The 15,881-nt window shown below is 47.8% G+C and overlaps 1 protein-coding gene and 1 non-coding gene across 2 annotated transcripts; one reads left to right on the top strand and one right to left on the bottom strand.

Annotated features, from left to right (window-relative positions):
• The first annotated feature begins 3,038 nt into the window (after window positions 1-3,038).
• Window positions 3,039-3,136, top strand: LOC130491847 (Z30 small nucleolar RNA). Its single transcript, XR_008933872.1, has one exon. It is a non-coding gene; the product is annotated as a Z30 small nucleolar RNA (small nucleolar RNA).
• A 2,188-nt stretch (window positions 3,137-5,324) lies between these two features.
• On the bottom strand, window positions 5,325-9,310 carry PEX12 (peroxisomal biogenesis factor 12). Its single transcript, XM_056865309.1, has 3 exons — window positions 9,155-9,310; window positions 7,360-7,916; window positions 5,325-5,735 (listed from the first exon to the last, which is right to left on the bottom strand). Exons 1-3 carry the CDS (start codon window positions 9,278-9,280, stop codon window positions 5,336-5,338), a joined length of 1,083 nt encoding a protein of 360 aa, XP_056721287.1. The 5' UTR covers window positions 9,281-9,310; the 3' UTR covers window positions 5,325-5,335.
• Window positions 9,311-15,881: the final 6,571 nt, after the last annotated feature.

Below are 15,881 nucleotides of genomic sequence, written 5' to 3' on the forward strand. Positions count from 1 at the left end.
GCGGGCGCTAATTTACTCTAAATGTATAAGTACTAGACGTTGTGAAAGATCTAATTCTGAGACCCCCTGGAGTGCAGCTGCCAGTGAGAGGGCGCAATACTGGCATTTCGGGATCTGTGAGCTGAGTCAGTATAAGGCAGATTCATGCGGTAACATGTTTTCCTCTCACTCAGCATGGATACTAGTAAAAATAGATACTAGTCATGCGTGTGTGTGTGTGTGTGTGTGTAAAGTGCCATCAAGTCGCAGCCTACTTATGGCGACCCCTTGAGGGGTTTTCATGGCAAGAGACTAACAGAGGTGGTTTGCCAGTGCCTTCCTTTGCACAGTAACCCTGGTATTCCTTGGTGGTCTCCCATCCAAATACTAACCAGGGCTGACCCTGCTTAGCTTCTGAGATCTGACGAGATCAGGCTAGCCTGGGCCAGCCAGGTCAGGGCACTAGTCATAATGCATACCTATTCCATCCAGGATCAGAGGAGCATGCCTATTATATTAGGCCAAGGAACACAGGCAGGATGGTGCTGCTGCAGTCGTCTTGTTTAGGGGCTTCCTAGAGGCCCCTGGTTGGCCACCGTGTGAGCAGACTGCTGGACTCAATGGGCCTGGGTCTGATCCAGCAGGGCTTTTCTTATTCTTATGAAGAACAGGGCTATCCGGGGCTGCTAGTAAAAATGGATACTAGTGCATGTATCATGCCTAAATCTATATACCAGGGCCAGATTTAGGTTTGATGAGGCCCTAAGCTATTGAAGGTAATGGGGCCCTTCATATGTCCAGCTGTCCTTTGTCAACAACAAATTATCACTGTTTTGTTGTTGTTGTTGTTGAATATATGCTATATGGTAATTTATTTATCAAAATGAGCAAACCAGTGATATTTTAGGGAGCAGGCTAGCAAGCGGGGCCCATTACTTATATCATAGGACCCTATACAACACAAAACACTGTTGATGTAGGTTTTATTTTAATTTTTTTATCTTATATTTTGGAAAGGTACATCCAGGTTTTTTTTTCCCCTTTAAATTTTTTGGGGCCCCCCAAGAGAGTGGGGACCCTAAGCTATCGCTTGTTTAGCTTATACGTAAATCCGGCAGGAAAATGTTATTATCATATCAGAACGAGCATGTGGCGGAGGTTTTGATCGCTCCCTTAAGCAGCGCCCCGAGCCTGGCGGCGTTCGAATGGGAGCCGGAAGTGTGAGCGGTGCCTTTTGCCCGCCTTTCCGTTCGACTCTTTTCCCTTTCGCCGATCGAAAGCGCGAACGCGATTGGGCGAATGAGGAAGGGGGGGGAAAGGAGCGCGGGGGAGTCACCTGACCGGCTGCGAGCGCTGCGATTGGGTAGGGGGACGCAAGCGCGCCTCGGCGGCTTCTTCCGGGTCAAGATGGCGGCGGGAAGCGTCGCTTGGGAGGGAAGGCGGGTCAGGAAGACGTCCCGCGTTGGGGCGGGGAAGAATAATGATTCCAAAAGTGTACGGAAGCGGATGGAGGTGGGTGGAAGAGAGGGACGGAAGCGTCGGTTTCGCTGCGCGCGCCGTTAAAAAAGCCGACTGAATGAAGCCCGGTGTCCTGTTTCCAACAGCGGCCGTCCACGTGCTCAGTGGGGAAACCGACAAGCCCGGCTGCCCATCCCCCACCCCTTGGCAGACTCGGAGCTGGAGGCTCCATTTTGGGCTGCCATAGCAACTACAGGCAGACAGGCCGTAGCATGGTGATTGCCTTGGTGGGTCGGGTCGCAGAGGGTCCCGTCTAGTTCAGTCAGGGCCGGATTGAGGTTTGATGGGGCCCTAAGCTATTGGTCATGGGGCCCTTCATATATCCAGCTGTCCTTTGTCGACAACAAATTGTAGCTGTTTTTTTTGTGTGTGTGTTGAATATAGGCTATCTGGCAATTTATGGACCTCATAGGTATCTAAAGCCATTTGCACATAACAAAATATGTATTTTATCAAAGTAATTGTTGAACTGAAATGCAATTAAAAAGTATATTAATAGTGAAATAATTATTAAGCTCTAACTTAAAATGATAACACTGTTGCTGTATGTAGGTTTTATTTAATTTGTTTTTTATCTTATATTTTGGAAATGTACATCGTTTTTTTTTCCTTTAAAATTTTTTGGGGCCCCCAAGAGAGTGGGTCCCTAAGCTACAGCTTGTTTAGCTCATACTTAAATCCGGCACGGAGTTCAGTGGCCAGCAAAAGGCTGCCTGTAGGAAGCAGATTTCCCCCCTTGGCAGCTCTATCCTGTTAGTCTCCAATATGAAGTAGACTGCCCCTGAATCATATGTGGTTAAGAGCGGTGGTTTGGAGCAGTGGACTCTAATCTGGAGAACCAGGTTTGATTCTCCCACTCCTCCACGTGAGTGGTGGACGCTAATCTGGTGAACTGGGTTGTTTTCCCCACTTTTACAGGTGAAGCCAGCTGGGTGACCTTGAGCTAGTCACAGCTCTCTTAGAGCTCTCTCAGCCCTACCTACCTCACTAGGTGTCTGTTGTGGGGTGGGGAGGGGAAGGTGATTGTTAGCCGGTTTGATTCTTTAAGTGGTAGAGAAAGTCAGCATATAAAAATAAACTCTTCTTCTATCATGGCGAAATAGCGCTTGATAGAGCTGGTTTTTATTTATCTGACCCCTTGCAACCAGAACCCCAAGACCCTACTGGGTAAGAGCTAGGCGGTGCAACAGGTCTAGCATCTGGCTTCCAAGTGGCTAGAGAGATGCCATCTCTGGGGATGCCCCCAAGCACAGAGGTAGCAGGCATTATCAGGCTGTTTGTCTCCAGCAAGTGGTACTTCAGATAGTCTGCTTCTCCACAGGGAGGTTCAGTTTGCTGTGACTCTCTCTCTCTCTCTATTTCAGTGCAAAAGACGTTCAGAGGTGGCTTGCCATTGCCTGCCTCCCACCATTATCCCTGCCCCTGGGTAGTTCTTAGTGCCCTGTTTAGAATCAAGTTGAACAATGCCATTTTTGAAAGAGCATTAGGTTACTAACTGTAGCTTGGAGAGGGCAGGGGGTGTTACTTCCAAGATATGCCAGGGGCGATGATGAGTGAAGTATAGTCTGACCTGGTATTGGCAAGGCCTCTGGCTTTGGCTCTGACCAGGAGGTGATCATGTAATCTTCTCTCTGAGCTGACCCTGGCTGTCTTCCTGAGGGTGAATTGCTCTGCTTGGTTTTGAATGGCCACGCTGGTGGTTTTGCTGCTGCCTGTGCTGGGCAACTTAGTCCAGTGTAGACCTATGCCCAGGGGTTGAGAGCTTCTGGAGAAGAAACTCTTTCCACTGAGAAAAACTGAGGAAGTGTGAAAACCTTGCCCTAAGAAGCATTTTACTTATTCTAAAAGAGAAAATATTTGTAGGTTTTTCCCCCAGTGGGCCCTCACTTTTTTCCCCCATTGGAAAAATTAAAGTACTCAAAGAAAAAAAAATGGCAAAATAAATTCTTCTGAATTTTCCATTTTTCTCTTCCAGGGTTTCGTATCTCTAGAGCTGACTGCTTGTTAGATTTGTCTATTGTGATTACCAATTTCATAATGGATTTTTAAATTATAAGCCACCCTAAGAAACATTTCTTCTCTGGTACAAAATATCCTCGTGAAAATACCAGTTCTAATGTTCATTGCCACTGTGTTTTCATGCCATCTTGCTGCCTTTAAAAGATCTTCCTGTAATATAGTTCTGACCTCTTATGTTCTTCTCTTTCAGGACCAGAGCATCATGTTCAGCTTATTCACTCAACAGAACTTGGGAGTTGTTAATGGACATTCCAAGACCCTCTCGCCTATCATCCTCCTAGCCCCACCCTCCTGCACTTGATTTAAAAAATTAAGTCCTTATATACCACTTATGTGCACATAGCAAACCCTCCCCTTTATCGCATACCCCTACTTAGTTTCTGTATTACTCTGTACAAATGCATTATTCATAGTTTTATAATATGGAAAAGAGATTAATTCAGTGGTGAATTTTTTGGGTGGCATGGTACATGTTTGTATAATCATGCACAGAACACCAAAGCAAGGCATGCCCAACCAGGCAGTCTTACAATGGCTGCCATAGCCGGAGGAAGAAGAAACATATGATTCTCTGGAACACTGAACAGTACTAGCGCCTCGTATGGCACTAGCCCTGGCCAGCCTCATTTTCCCTCTCCCAGAAGTCTGGCCTAGTGGCACAGAGCGGTAAGCTGCAGTACTACAGTCAAAGCTCTGCTCGTGACCTGAGTTCAATTCTGATGGAAGTCTGTTTCAGGTAGCTGGCTCAAGGTTGACTCAGCCTTCCATCCTTCCGAGGTCGGTAAAATGAGTACCCAGTGTAGTTGACTGGGGAAGGCGATGGTAAACCACCCCATAAACACAGTCTGCCTAGTAAACATTGTGATGTGACACCACCCTATGGATAAGTAATGACCCGGTGCTTGCTCGGGACTACCTTTACTTTACCTAGAGCTGAGAGCATTTGAAGGAGAGTGTGTGTCTGCTTCTCAATTTTTTAAATGCATGATCCCTTTGCTCCAATATAGCAATCCTTGCAGTTTCACTGCTCCAGGTAGGATGGCCCCGAAGGTGTCGTAAGTTTAGAAGGGAGATGCATATCTGAAACACTGGAGGGGAAAGCACCCCGCTGCTTTAATCTGGCCTACACATTAGGCAGAACACAATTCAAACTGATATGGTAAAAAATCTGGATTGTGGCGATTGTGGCACAGTTTTGAATACCCTGCTACTGGGTCCCTGCATATAGTAAGCTAGAACATAAGTGCTGACTTCACTACCTTTGGGGATTTTTAACATTTTAAAAAAATACACACACCCTGCAATCGGCATTCAAATTTCCACCATATTTTCCTCCTCATTCTCCATGATTCTTAAGATTGTGACTATACATCATGTTTGTCAAGCTCCGCTTTGGGAAGCTTGGAGGCTCTACCATACCAGTCCAGAATACAAGACAGCTGCAGGCCCTGGCCTTGAAGTCACAGCCAGAGGAAAGGAGGTGCTGTTTTTTTCTTCAGTTCTATCTTGCTGGGCTGATCTAGCAGTTAAGAAACAGAGAAAATTTAGCTAGCTGATTGAGCTCGAACTCGTGAGCCAAGCCCAGAATCATGTTCCGTCTCAGCTCAACTTTCAAAACAACCTGTCCAGCTTCTCCAAGTTGGGAAAGAACCTTCAGCAAAGCACGACTGTTTTTCATGGGGTGAGTATAAAAGGTCCCTGGGCTCTCAGAGACCACATACTCTGGAATGTCTCTTGGCTGCTGTATCAGCTATTTCCCAAAACACACCATGAGAACACCCACCCTGTGTGCGCCCAAGACAAAGGATTTCCCCTCCGGTCAGTTTTCAGGTGTGTACAATTTGACCAGGTGTTGAAGTTCCGTGGCATAGCCCGTGACGGGGCACTGTTGATGGCTCTTCACGTAGCTGTAAGCGCAGCGGTAACAGAACACAAAGCCGGACGTGGAGAGGGCCGTGTCGTTGGCTCGGATTTTGCGGCAGAGCGGGCAGATGGTTTTGAGCTTTGGCAAGAGGGGTGAAGCTGCGTCACGCTCCAGGTGGAGGGGTGGCGGCGGGGCAGGCAAGGCGGTCAGCGACTTGATGTTCTCCTGGTTTTCGGACGAGTACCACCACTCCAGGAACTGCAGGAAGAAGACTCCAACGGAGAGGCCGGTGGAGAGGGAGAAGGCCAGGCCCCCCAAAGCCTTCTTCACGGCCAACTTCACCTTGTCTTTCACGCTGAGGGGAGAGGAGCATACAAAAAGCATTAGCAAAAACGCAGGTACCAATAGACAAAATGCGTGCCGGTGATCAAATCCCTGCTCAGCCTCAAGCAGAACGGCAGCAGAACTCCCTTGCTGGTGTTGACCACAATAATTGTAGAACTCATACAATTGGAAGGGGCCATACAGGGCATCTAATCCAACCCCCTGCTTAATGCAGGATCAGCCTAGCATCCCTGACCAGTGTTTGTCCAGCCGCTGCTTGAAGACTGCCAGAGGGGCAGCTCATCACACACACCCCGTAGCCGATTCCACTGCTGAACTACTCTTACTGCAAAATCTTTTTTCCTAATATCCAGCTGGTACCTTTCTGCTAATAATTTGAACCCATTGTGAGTCCCATCCTTTGCTGCCAACAAAAACAGCTCCCTGCCCTCCCCAGAACTAGTGCACAGCCTCTCCTACTGGCCACCTGCTGGAACTGCAGGCATCTCCAAAGAAGAAGAAGCCGTTCACCAGCAGGACATACTCTGTACAAAAGGTAAAGGTCCCCTGTGCAAGCACCAGGTCATTCCTGATATATAAATAATCCAAAATTAAAATTAAATTCCAATCCCACCCCAATGGTGCTTAATTTCTCCAAATTAGGGAGGATGTTATTCTAAGGTGGCCGAGCATCTGCGCCCCTTCATCAATGTCTCATAATCGGGGGGGGGGGGGGAATGGAGACAAAGGATATAACAACAAGGAAGGAGAATGAAGGGAGATGAAAGGAAGAAAAATAAAAATAAGGGGAAATAAAGGGAGGGAGTCCAGCTCTTCATATATTCCTGTCACTGTCCTCAACCCTCTTCAGTCCATATTTATAGAAAACTTGCCTAATGTTGCTGAAACATATTGAACACACAGATGAAACTGCCTTGTACTGACTCAGACCCCTGGACCATCAAAATCTGTCCTGTCTACTCAAAATGGCAGTGGCTCTCCAGGGTCTCAGGTAGAGGTCTTTCACATTCCCTGATACCTGGTCCTTTCAACTGGAGATGCCAGGGATTGAACCTGGGACCTTCTGCATGCTAAGCAGATGCTCTGCCACTTAGCCACTAGCATTCGTTTGAGAGTCAATTTCATCTTTCCCCAGTAATTAATCTGGATTGGTAATTAGCAGAAGTGTCCACCTTGTTGATGATTAAAGTATCTTTTCCTGTTGTTCTAATTAAATCAGCTTTAAAAATAGGGTAAAAGTAGTCTCCTATGCAAGCACCGGGTCATTACTGACCCATGGGGTAATGTCACATCATGACGTTTACTAGGCAGACTGTTTTACGGGGTGGTTTGTCATTGCCTTTCCCAGTTATCTACACTTTACTGCCAGCAAGCTGGTTACTCCTTTTACCCACCTCAGCAGGATGGAAGGCTGAGTCAACCCTGAGCCGGCGACCTGAAACCAACTTCAGTTGGGTTTGAACGCAGGTTGTGAACAGAGCTTTTGATGACTGCAGTACTGCAGCTTACCACTCTGTGCCGCATACTGGGCCACTATTCAACCCGTCGAATCTACTAAACCTTTCTTGACTCATTAAACGGGTTTGGCTGTTTTCTTGGAGCTCCAGAGCCCTCTGGATTCAGTTTCAACTCACCTGTAGGTTGGCAGCTGAGCTGTGCCGGCAGCCAGAAGTCTCTTCTCCAGGGCCTGCAGATCTTCCACTGTCAGCCTGACCAAGTGTACCCCGGAAAGCCTCAGCAGGGGTGAGTGTTGCTGAGCCTTCCCCAGGATGTAGCACAGCTGCTGGGCCAGAAACCAACCCTCCCACGCCAGGTGGACAAACGGGTAGGCAGCGAGGAAGGCCCTGTAGAAGCGCTTCCAGGCCGAGGATGGGGGGTGGATGGAGTAGTCGTCCTCTTCCCGCAGCCGGGAGACCAGCTTCTCCAGCTTGGTTTTCAGGTAAGGGACAAGGACCAGCAAGCAGAGGGACTTCCAGTGCTGCTTCGGCAGCAGCCCGGCGGTGGCCAGCCGCCGGTGCGGCCTCCTGCTGCCTCGTAGCGGGACTCTCTTTAAGCCGTAGAAGTTTTCAGAGAAGGAGGCACTGCAGCTGGACAGGTAGTGCTGCTGGAGCGACAGGTCCAGGAGGGTGTAGAGTTCGTCGAACCAGTGCCAGAGGAAGCCGTAACGGCCCGGGTTGGATTCTGCCAACACCTGGCACATAAGACAGGGGAGGCCGGCATTAACACTGAGAGCAACTGGGCAACTGTCTCAGGACCTATCTCTCTCTCTCCCCTCGTCCCAAGGGCAGGAGCCCTAGAATTAGTCCTCTGCTTCCTCTTCAACCATTATTCTTGTGTAAAAGTGTTATTGAAAACATTTTCAGAATCAATGGGTATTCATTTTTTTTGCTGTCAAGTCACAGATGACACATGAAGCTACCCACTAATGAATCAGACCCTTGGTCCATCAAAGTCAGTATTGTCTTCTGAGACTGGCAGCGGCTCTCCAGGGTCTCAGGCTGAGGTCTTTCACATCACCTACCCGCCTAGTCCCTTTAACTGGTGATGCCGGGGATTGAACCTGGGACCTTCTGCATGCCAAGCAGATGCTCTAATACTGAGCCATGGCCCCTCTCCTTTTGGTGACCCCATCATATGTTCAAGGCAAGAGATGCTCGGAGGTGGTTTGCCATTGCCTGCCTCCTCGTCATGCCCCTGATAGTCCTTGGAGGTCTCTCATCCAAATACATGCCAGGGTCGAGGCTGAGTGCGTGACTGGCCCAAGGTCACCCAGCAGAGTGGGGATTCGAACCTGGGTTTCCCAGATCCTAATCCGACACCTTAACCACTACACCGCACTGAAGATTTATTACTCTCCTCCATTTGCATAATTTACTTCATTTACATTCCCCCTTTCTCCCCAAAACAGCTTACATAGTTCTCTTTCATTTTATCCTCACAACAACCCCGTGATTCAGGTCAGGCTGAGAGAGTGTGACTGGCCCAGGGTCACCCAGCAATCTGCCATGGCAGAGTGGGGATTCGAACCTGGGTCCCCCTGATCCTTGACATTCTAACCACTACACCACCCTGTAAGTGCAATCCTGCCTTATTTTTAACCCACCTTTCAATCCAGAATTTTAAAAATCCTATCTTTCAGTCCAGTTCACAATGGCAAAATGCAATTGAACTCATTCTGATAAAAACAATTACCCCCCCCCCAAAAAAAATCTGTGTTTCCCCCGCTTATTCAAGTGCGGCTGTATCCGTACTTCTAGAAAATAATCTTACGAAAACTCCAGTTCAGATTTTAGATGTTTCTGGTGTCTATTGTTTTGGAAGAATCAATAAAAATGGTATTTTAAAAAAGTCTTTGGCCATTCATCATCCTCAAAACAAACACAGAGCTGCTGCTGCTACAGCCCAGCCGTGGGAAGCTCTTTTTGTTACCTTAGCCACATGTTGAAGCGCAGGTCTCACGGCAGACATCAAGCTGTCTTGGGCCACCACCTCAAAGATGGATGGCCTGTCTTCAAAGGCCGAAGCAGTGGTGAGGTGAGCCCCATGCTCGGCCATGGCTTTTGCCAAGTTGAGGAATCCAGGCTCCCTTCTGTGAAGTCTTTTGCAAGTAGAAGAAAAGGAGTTGGTTTTTATACCCGCTTTTCTCTACCTTTAAGGAGTCTCAAAGTGGCTTACAACCACCTCCCCCCCCCAACAGGCACCTTGTGAAGTAGGTGGGGCTGAGAGAGTTCAGAGAGAGCTCTGACTAGCCCAAGGTTACCCAGCAGGCTGCATGTGGAGAAAAAGAGGGATACATCCTTCCCAGACAATGGTAAGACACCTCCTCACACACATTTGAAGAAATTCTACAGCCTTGTTCTTAACACTAGAGAGAACTGGGATAAATCCTCAAAACAGCAGTAGATTGTTTGATTAAATGTTACTCTATTATTTCATTAAATGAGTGTGACAAAGTGTTGGGGGAATATCCCAAGTCCTGAAGGGGGAATGGGTGGAAGCAGACACAACTTTATATATGACCACTGGCACTATTTTATTACAAAAAACAACACTATGTAATGGACACTGAATAACCTACTGCCCATGGGTATCTGAAGAAGTGAGCTGTGACTCACCAAAACCTCACACCCTGCCAGAAATTTTGTTAGTCTTTAAGGTGCTACTAGACTCCTGCTCTTTTCTACTGCTAAAGACAGACTAACATGGCTACTCATTGCGATCTACTGTCTAATCTCTTTTAAGGCTATTACTACATCCTGTGGAGTTCCACAAGTTAACGACACACGGTGCGAAGAAGTTCTTTCAACTGTCTGATCTGAATTGATTAACTACTAAACCCCCTCCCAATCAATTTGGGGTTTTACTATATATCCTTAGAAGGCTTCCCATAACCTGGTTTCACAGTGGGTAGCCATGTTAGTCTGTCTGCAGTAGTAGAAAAGGGCAAGAGTCTAGTAGCACCTTAAAGACTAACAAAAATATTTTCTGGTAGGGTATGAGCTTTCTGAAGAAGTGAGCTGTGGCTCACGAAAGCTCATACCCTGACTGGATAAATAAAATGTTTGAACTAGCAGAAATGGCTAAACTTACTGCTTTAGTAAATCAAAAAGACAACGAAGAATATGTGAGAGAATGGGAGGCATGGATAACATATTGCGAAAACGAATTAAATATGAGAAATGTTAAAGGCTATGACTTAATCTGACTCAATTGATTACTGTTGAAAGAATGAAGTATTCGATAATTAAAGTATATAGGATGATGATATGTAGCTTATAGAAATGATACAATGAACTATAATGAATTAGAAAACAAATACAGAGGGGATTATATAGATAATAATTTGAGAGGAGGGGAAGTCAGAAAAAGTCAATACTGATTAGGCTGATTAGTTTGAAATTGTTTTATTTTATGAAACTCTGAAGATGACAATATTGAAATTGTATGTGACTTCATAAGAAAATAAAAAAAATTATTAAAAAACAAAACAAAAACGAAAGCTCCTACCCTGCCAGAAAATATATTTTTGTTAGTCTTTAAGGTGCTACTGGGCTCTCGCCCTTTTCTACTACTACATAACCTGTTTTGAGAGACTGCAGGGCCCTACCCCCCTTTCGGACCCCCCACCCCCGGAAGACAAAGCAGAAACCCCCCACCCCCAAGAACGCCCACCTACCTACTCCCTCTCAGCCTCCTTTTCTCTCTAGTCGCCTGGCTTCGGCCGATTCGTTACCGGAAGTCCAAGGCGGCTGACCGTTCTAGGAACACCCCCGCCCTTAGCTCTATGGTTCCACCCCAGATCATGGAGACTAACCGGAGTCCCACAAACCGACGCGCCGCTTAAAAATAAATTTATTTTTTATATTAATTTTTATTAATTTTTATAACACAAAACAAACATATACAATAATAATAATAATATAAAATAAAATTTAAAAAAGAAAATACAAAAGAGTATATATATATATATATATATATATATATATATATATATATATATATATATATATATATACACACACACACACTAATTGAGACATTCATGCTTACAAAATTATAAAGTTCAAAAAGATAAAAAAATAATTTTAAAGCGGGCCCAATCCCACATGGATCGAAAGGGGCGTCCCTACGGCGAAAGAAAACCACCGACCCCTTGGAAAAGCCGGTTCCGTTTGAAACCGGAAGCGTGGCCAGGCCTGAGGAGGGACGTCCCCCCCCCAACCGTTCCCTTCCGCCTCTGCCTCCTCCCCCCCCTTTGGGACAGCCGTGGCCGGAAGTGGGTGTGCCGCTCGGGCCGCCCCCTTCTCTACGGCTACCATCCCCTCTAGGCAGAGAGGCGTGGCGGCGCTCGGTGGTCGGTCCTCCCTGCCGACCCTGCTTCCGGTTGCCTCTCCCCAGCCCGGCGGCTCCCTTCGCTGTGTCCGCGACCGTTGCTGGAGGTGCCGCCGCCGCCCGAAGGATCTGGTCCGGATTCGCCCCCAGGTAGCAGGTGAGTCCGCGGGGGAGGGGCCTGGGATGGCGCCCCGCCCCCTTAGGAGGGATGGGGGAGGGGAGGGTGATGGGGGAGGGGCGGGGAGCATCTTCAATGGGGGAGGGGCGGGGAGGAGTCAGTGTGAGTGGGGTCGGGAGGATGGAGGGGTGGGAGCCTTAGGCTTGGCTCCGCCTCCAGGTAGGGGGCAGGGGGAGGTTTGCCCCCCCACCCCAGTGGGTCACCCTTGCAAAGGCCTTTTGAAGGAAGCGGCCCTGCGGATGAAGGTAAGGAAGGCAGGAAGGACTAGGGTTGCCAACCTCCAGGTTCTACGTAAAAAACCTTCATGGTATAGCAAGGTGTCTTCGGCGCAAGAAGAAACAAGGTGGGACGCACAAGCTGTATACGATAATGTACAAATACGATTTCGATAGTCCTCTTGGGTATCAAGATCCGCAGTCGCTACGCAGACGTGGTGTTCAAAACGTCATAATACCAAGGTGAAAAGGAAGACGGTCGTTTCTGTTTTCTTCTTCGGTTCCGTTCAGTCAGGTATTTCAAAATATGCACCCGTGCTTCCAGACACAATATCGATCTCCCAGTCGGGATGCAAACCAACTATGGAGACTTCATTGTTTAGGATTCCAATAATAGGATATTTTCTAAATCCAACATAGTTGTACAGACGTTTCAACTGGGTTAACCGTTCCCAATGGGATACAACAAATGATTCAAATGTGTAGCGACTGTGGATCTTTATACCCAAGAGGACTATTGAAATCGTATTTGTACATTATTGTATATAGCTTGTGTGTTCCACCTTGTTTCTGCTTGCATAAATACACCTTGTTATACCATGAATGTTTTTTATGTGGCTTAATTGTTAAATCTTGTTGTTTTCAGCCATTCCTGCACTTACTTTCTTACCATTGGTAGCAGTGCAGAGGTGTTTATTTGGGTTACTCAACCTCCAGGTTCTAGCTGGAGACCTCCTGCTATTACAACTGACCTCCAGCCGATAGAGATCAGTTCCCCTGGAGAAAAGGGCCGCTTTGGCCATTGGACTCTATGGCATTGAAGCCCCTCCCCAAACCCCACCCTCCGCAAGCTCCGCCCCCAAAACCTCCCGCCGGTGGTGAAGAGGGACCTGGCAATCCTGGGAAGGACCCTGGGTTGATTTTGAAGGATGGGGAACGGGAACCTGGTGGATCTTGGGGTGCCCGTGGAAGGACCTCCAAATTGGATCCCCACTCCGGAGTCTGGGAGCGCATTGCTGTTGGAGGAGTCTTCTTGGCGGTGGGGCTAGTTTGGCCAGAAGCTCAGGGAGGCTTTCTCCAGTGACGTGCTGGGAAGAGGGGGGGAAAAGACTGTTGCCGTAGACATTCTTGTCCCATAATCCTAATGGTAAAGGAAATGCACTTTGCTCTTGCTCAGAGGACACTCATCACTTCATAGAACATAAGACCTGGGAAGTCATTTTGTGTCTCTTAAAAGCCAGCTTTTCTGGCTCCTTGCAATTGAAGATCTTTCCCACGTTGACCTGGATTCATGTCCAGAAACTGTTAAAGGCAGCTCAAAACACATCTGGTACCAGCATCGGGTATCGGGGAGCAGAGCAAAGCAGATTTGGCCCTGAGTCTGTGCATAGCTTAAGAAATAATTCAGATTCCAGCATGTCAGTCCAAAAGCATTGGCTTCTTGGCTTGGGATTTGTTTCTAGCCCTGTAATCTGTCTTTCCCCCCCTCTCCCTCCTTCACAAACGCTGTACGTCTCTACCACCTTCCTAATCACGACTCCTCTTCTGCCAAGATAGATTTTGACCTGTCAGTTCTCGGGGCAGGAAAAATGAGTTTATTTGGGCATGCTGCCGCTCACTCACGGACCCCTGCCTTGGTTAGAGAATCGGCTGGGGAAGATGCATTGGAGATTAGAATCCGCGGGGTTGGCATTTTCACCCCAGACAAATAGATCTGAGGGCTGCTGTCACTCATGGCACTGGCTTGTCAGTCACAACCGCTGTTCTGCTGCTTCCCCCCTCCCTTCCACTGTGCAAAACCGTGTCTGCAGAAGAGACCGTGCTTGAGAGCCAGCGCGGTGTAGCGGTTAAGAGCGGTGGACTCTAATCTGGAGAACCGGGTTTGATTCCCCGCTCCTCCACATGGAGCCTGCTGGGTGACCTTGGGCCAGTCACAGTTCTCTCTGGACTCTCTCAGCCTCACTTAACTCACGAGGTTGTGGGAAGGGAAGGTGATTATAAGCCGGTTTGAGACTCCTTAAAGGTAGATAAAATCGGGGTATAAAAACTAACTCTTCTTCTTTCTTTATTCCCTGCTTAACTCATTGAATGAGAGCACTGAGTCTGAATTTAGGGGTTCAATTTGAATGCAGCTCTCAAGACTGGGATTGGGATCCAGTCAGATGCCTGGAAACAGTCGGCTGGCTCCCCTCTCTTTTGCTCTTATTTCATTTATTGTTCTCTTTGGGGTCTTTAGGAGCGGGGGCTCACAGTGGGTGGTCTGTCCATCCTTTCTCTGCCTAAGACCTTAGAACTGCAGACCGAAGGGATTTTGCAAAAGGAAGTGTTCGGCGGGGCTTATTCCAGCCATGGAAATATAACTGCGGTCTGTTTCTCTGTGGCGCCTTAACAGTAGCATCTGGGTGACTAGGCACAGAGGCCTTTTAGAAATTGAGGAGGGATTCTCCCCTCACTTTAGGCCATTGACGCTTCTCAAATGTCTTATGTGCTATTAGTGGTCAGGCCAGGTGGATTCGCTTGCCCATCTGAGTGGTGCACTTCCAGTCCGCTTTTCCATCTGGGTTCTGGCAGAGCTCTTACCAGCTAATTCCATTCGCTAAGGGGAGAGCACACCGAGTCGCTGCGTTTTGCTTTTTCCATGCAGCTGACTTATGGCGACCCCGTAGGGTTTTCAAGGCAAGAGACGTTCAGAGGTGGTTTGCCATTGCCTGCCTCCGGTTCACTCCCCTAGTATTCCTTGGAGGTCTCCCATCCAACTACTTGCCAGGGTTGAGGCTGAGAGGGTGTGACTGGCCCAAGGTCACCCAGCAAGTTTTGTAAGAAAGGACCTGGTTTTTAAGGCTAGATGGCCATCTGTCAGCAATGCTGATTCTGTGAATTTAGGCAGATCATGAGAGGGAGGGCACCTTGGCCATCTTCTGGGCATAGAGTTGGGGTCACTGGGGGTGTGGGGGGGTGAACTCGTTTGGAATTTCCTGCATTGTGCTGGGGGTTGGACTAGATGACCCTGGCGGTCCCTTCCAACTCTATGATTCTATTCCATGATTCTGTGACCTGGAATAAAACATTTCCAACTGGTTAGAGTCTAATCCCATCTCCAGTGGGTTAGGAGAAGTGGCCCAACTGACCTCTCTTTAACCACAATGAGGAAGAGTAATCTGGGCTAGATTACCGCAATGCACCCTATGCGGGGCTGACCTTGAAAAGTGTTCGGAAACTGCAGAATGTGGCTGCCAGGACGTTGACTGGAGTGTGGGTCGTAGGGACCAGATCACTCCAGTCTTCGCCGATCTATAATAGCTTCCAGTCTGTTTGTAGACACTGTTTGAGGCGCTGCCGTTGGCCGTTGGCCTTTAAAGCCCTTTGTGGTTTGGGACCAGCATGCCTTAAGGACTGCCTACTCCTTTATGAGCCTACATGACCACTACAGTAATCTTTTAAGGCCCTGCTTTGGGTGCCCCACCTTCTAAGGTTAGATGGGTGGAAACCCGGCAGAGGGCCTTCATGGTCACGGCATCAAAACTGGAACTGTCTTTCCAGAGCAATTCATCTGTCCTCTTCTGTTGCCATCTCCTGTCTATGGGTGAAGAACTGGCATTTTGTTCGGTGTTCCCTCGGTGATCCTTCCTGCCCAAAGTTTTGTGGTTTTATTATTGCTGTATTTTAGCTCTGGTTTTGTTTCAACGATGTGTTTTTTGTTGGCTTTAGTAGTTTTTAAGAGGCAATTTTATAATGTATTTTATTATCTGTTAGCTGCCAGCGTGATGTAGTGCTTAAGAGTGGAGGACTCTAATCTGGAGGACTGGGTTCGATTCTCCACTCCTCCACATGAAGCCAGCTGGGTGACTTTGGGCTAGTCACAGTTCTCTCAGAACTCTCTCAGCCCCACCTACCTCACAAGGTATCTGTTGTGGGGAAAGAAAGGGAAGGC

The sequence above is a fragment of the Euleptes europaea genome, chromosome 19, assembly GCF_029931775.1.
Source record: "Euleptes europaea isolate rEulEur1 chromosome 19, rEulEur1.hap1, whole genome shotgun sequence".
Classification (NCBI taxonomy): domain Eukaryota; kingdom Metazoa; phylum Chordata; class Lepidosauria; order Squamata; family Sphaerodactylidae; genus Euleptes; species Euleptes europaea.

Excerpts from the sequence above, each read along its gene's own strand:
- PEX12 (XM_056865309.1), bottom strand. The coding sequence starts at position 9,280 with ATGGCCGAGCATGGGGCTCACCTCACCACTGCTTCGGCCTTTGAAGAC. Across the intron at positions 7,917-9,154 it reads CGCTTCAACATGTGGCTAAG|GTGTTGGCAGAATCCAACCC; the intron begins GTAACAAAAAGA and ends CTTATGTGCCAG. Across the intron at positions 5,736-7,359 it reads GCTCAGCTGCCAACCTACAG|CGTGAAAGACAAGGTGAAGT; the intron begins GTGAGTTGAAAC and ends CTCTCCCCTCAG.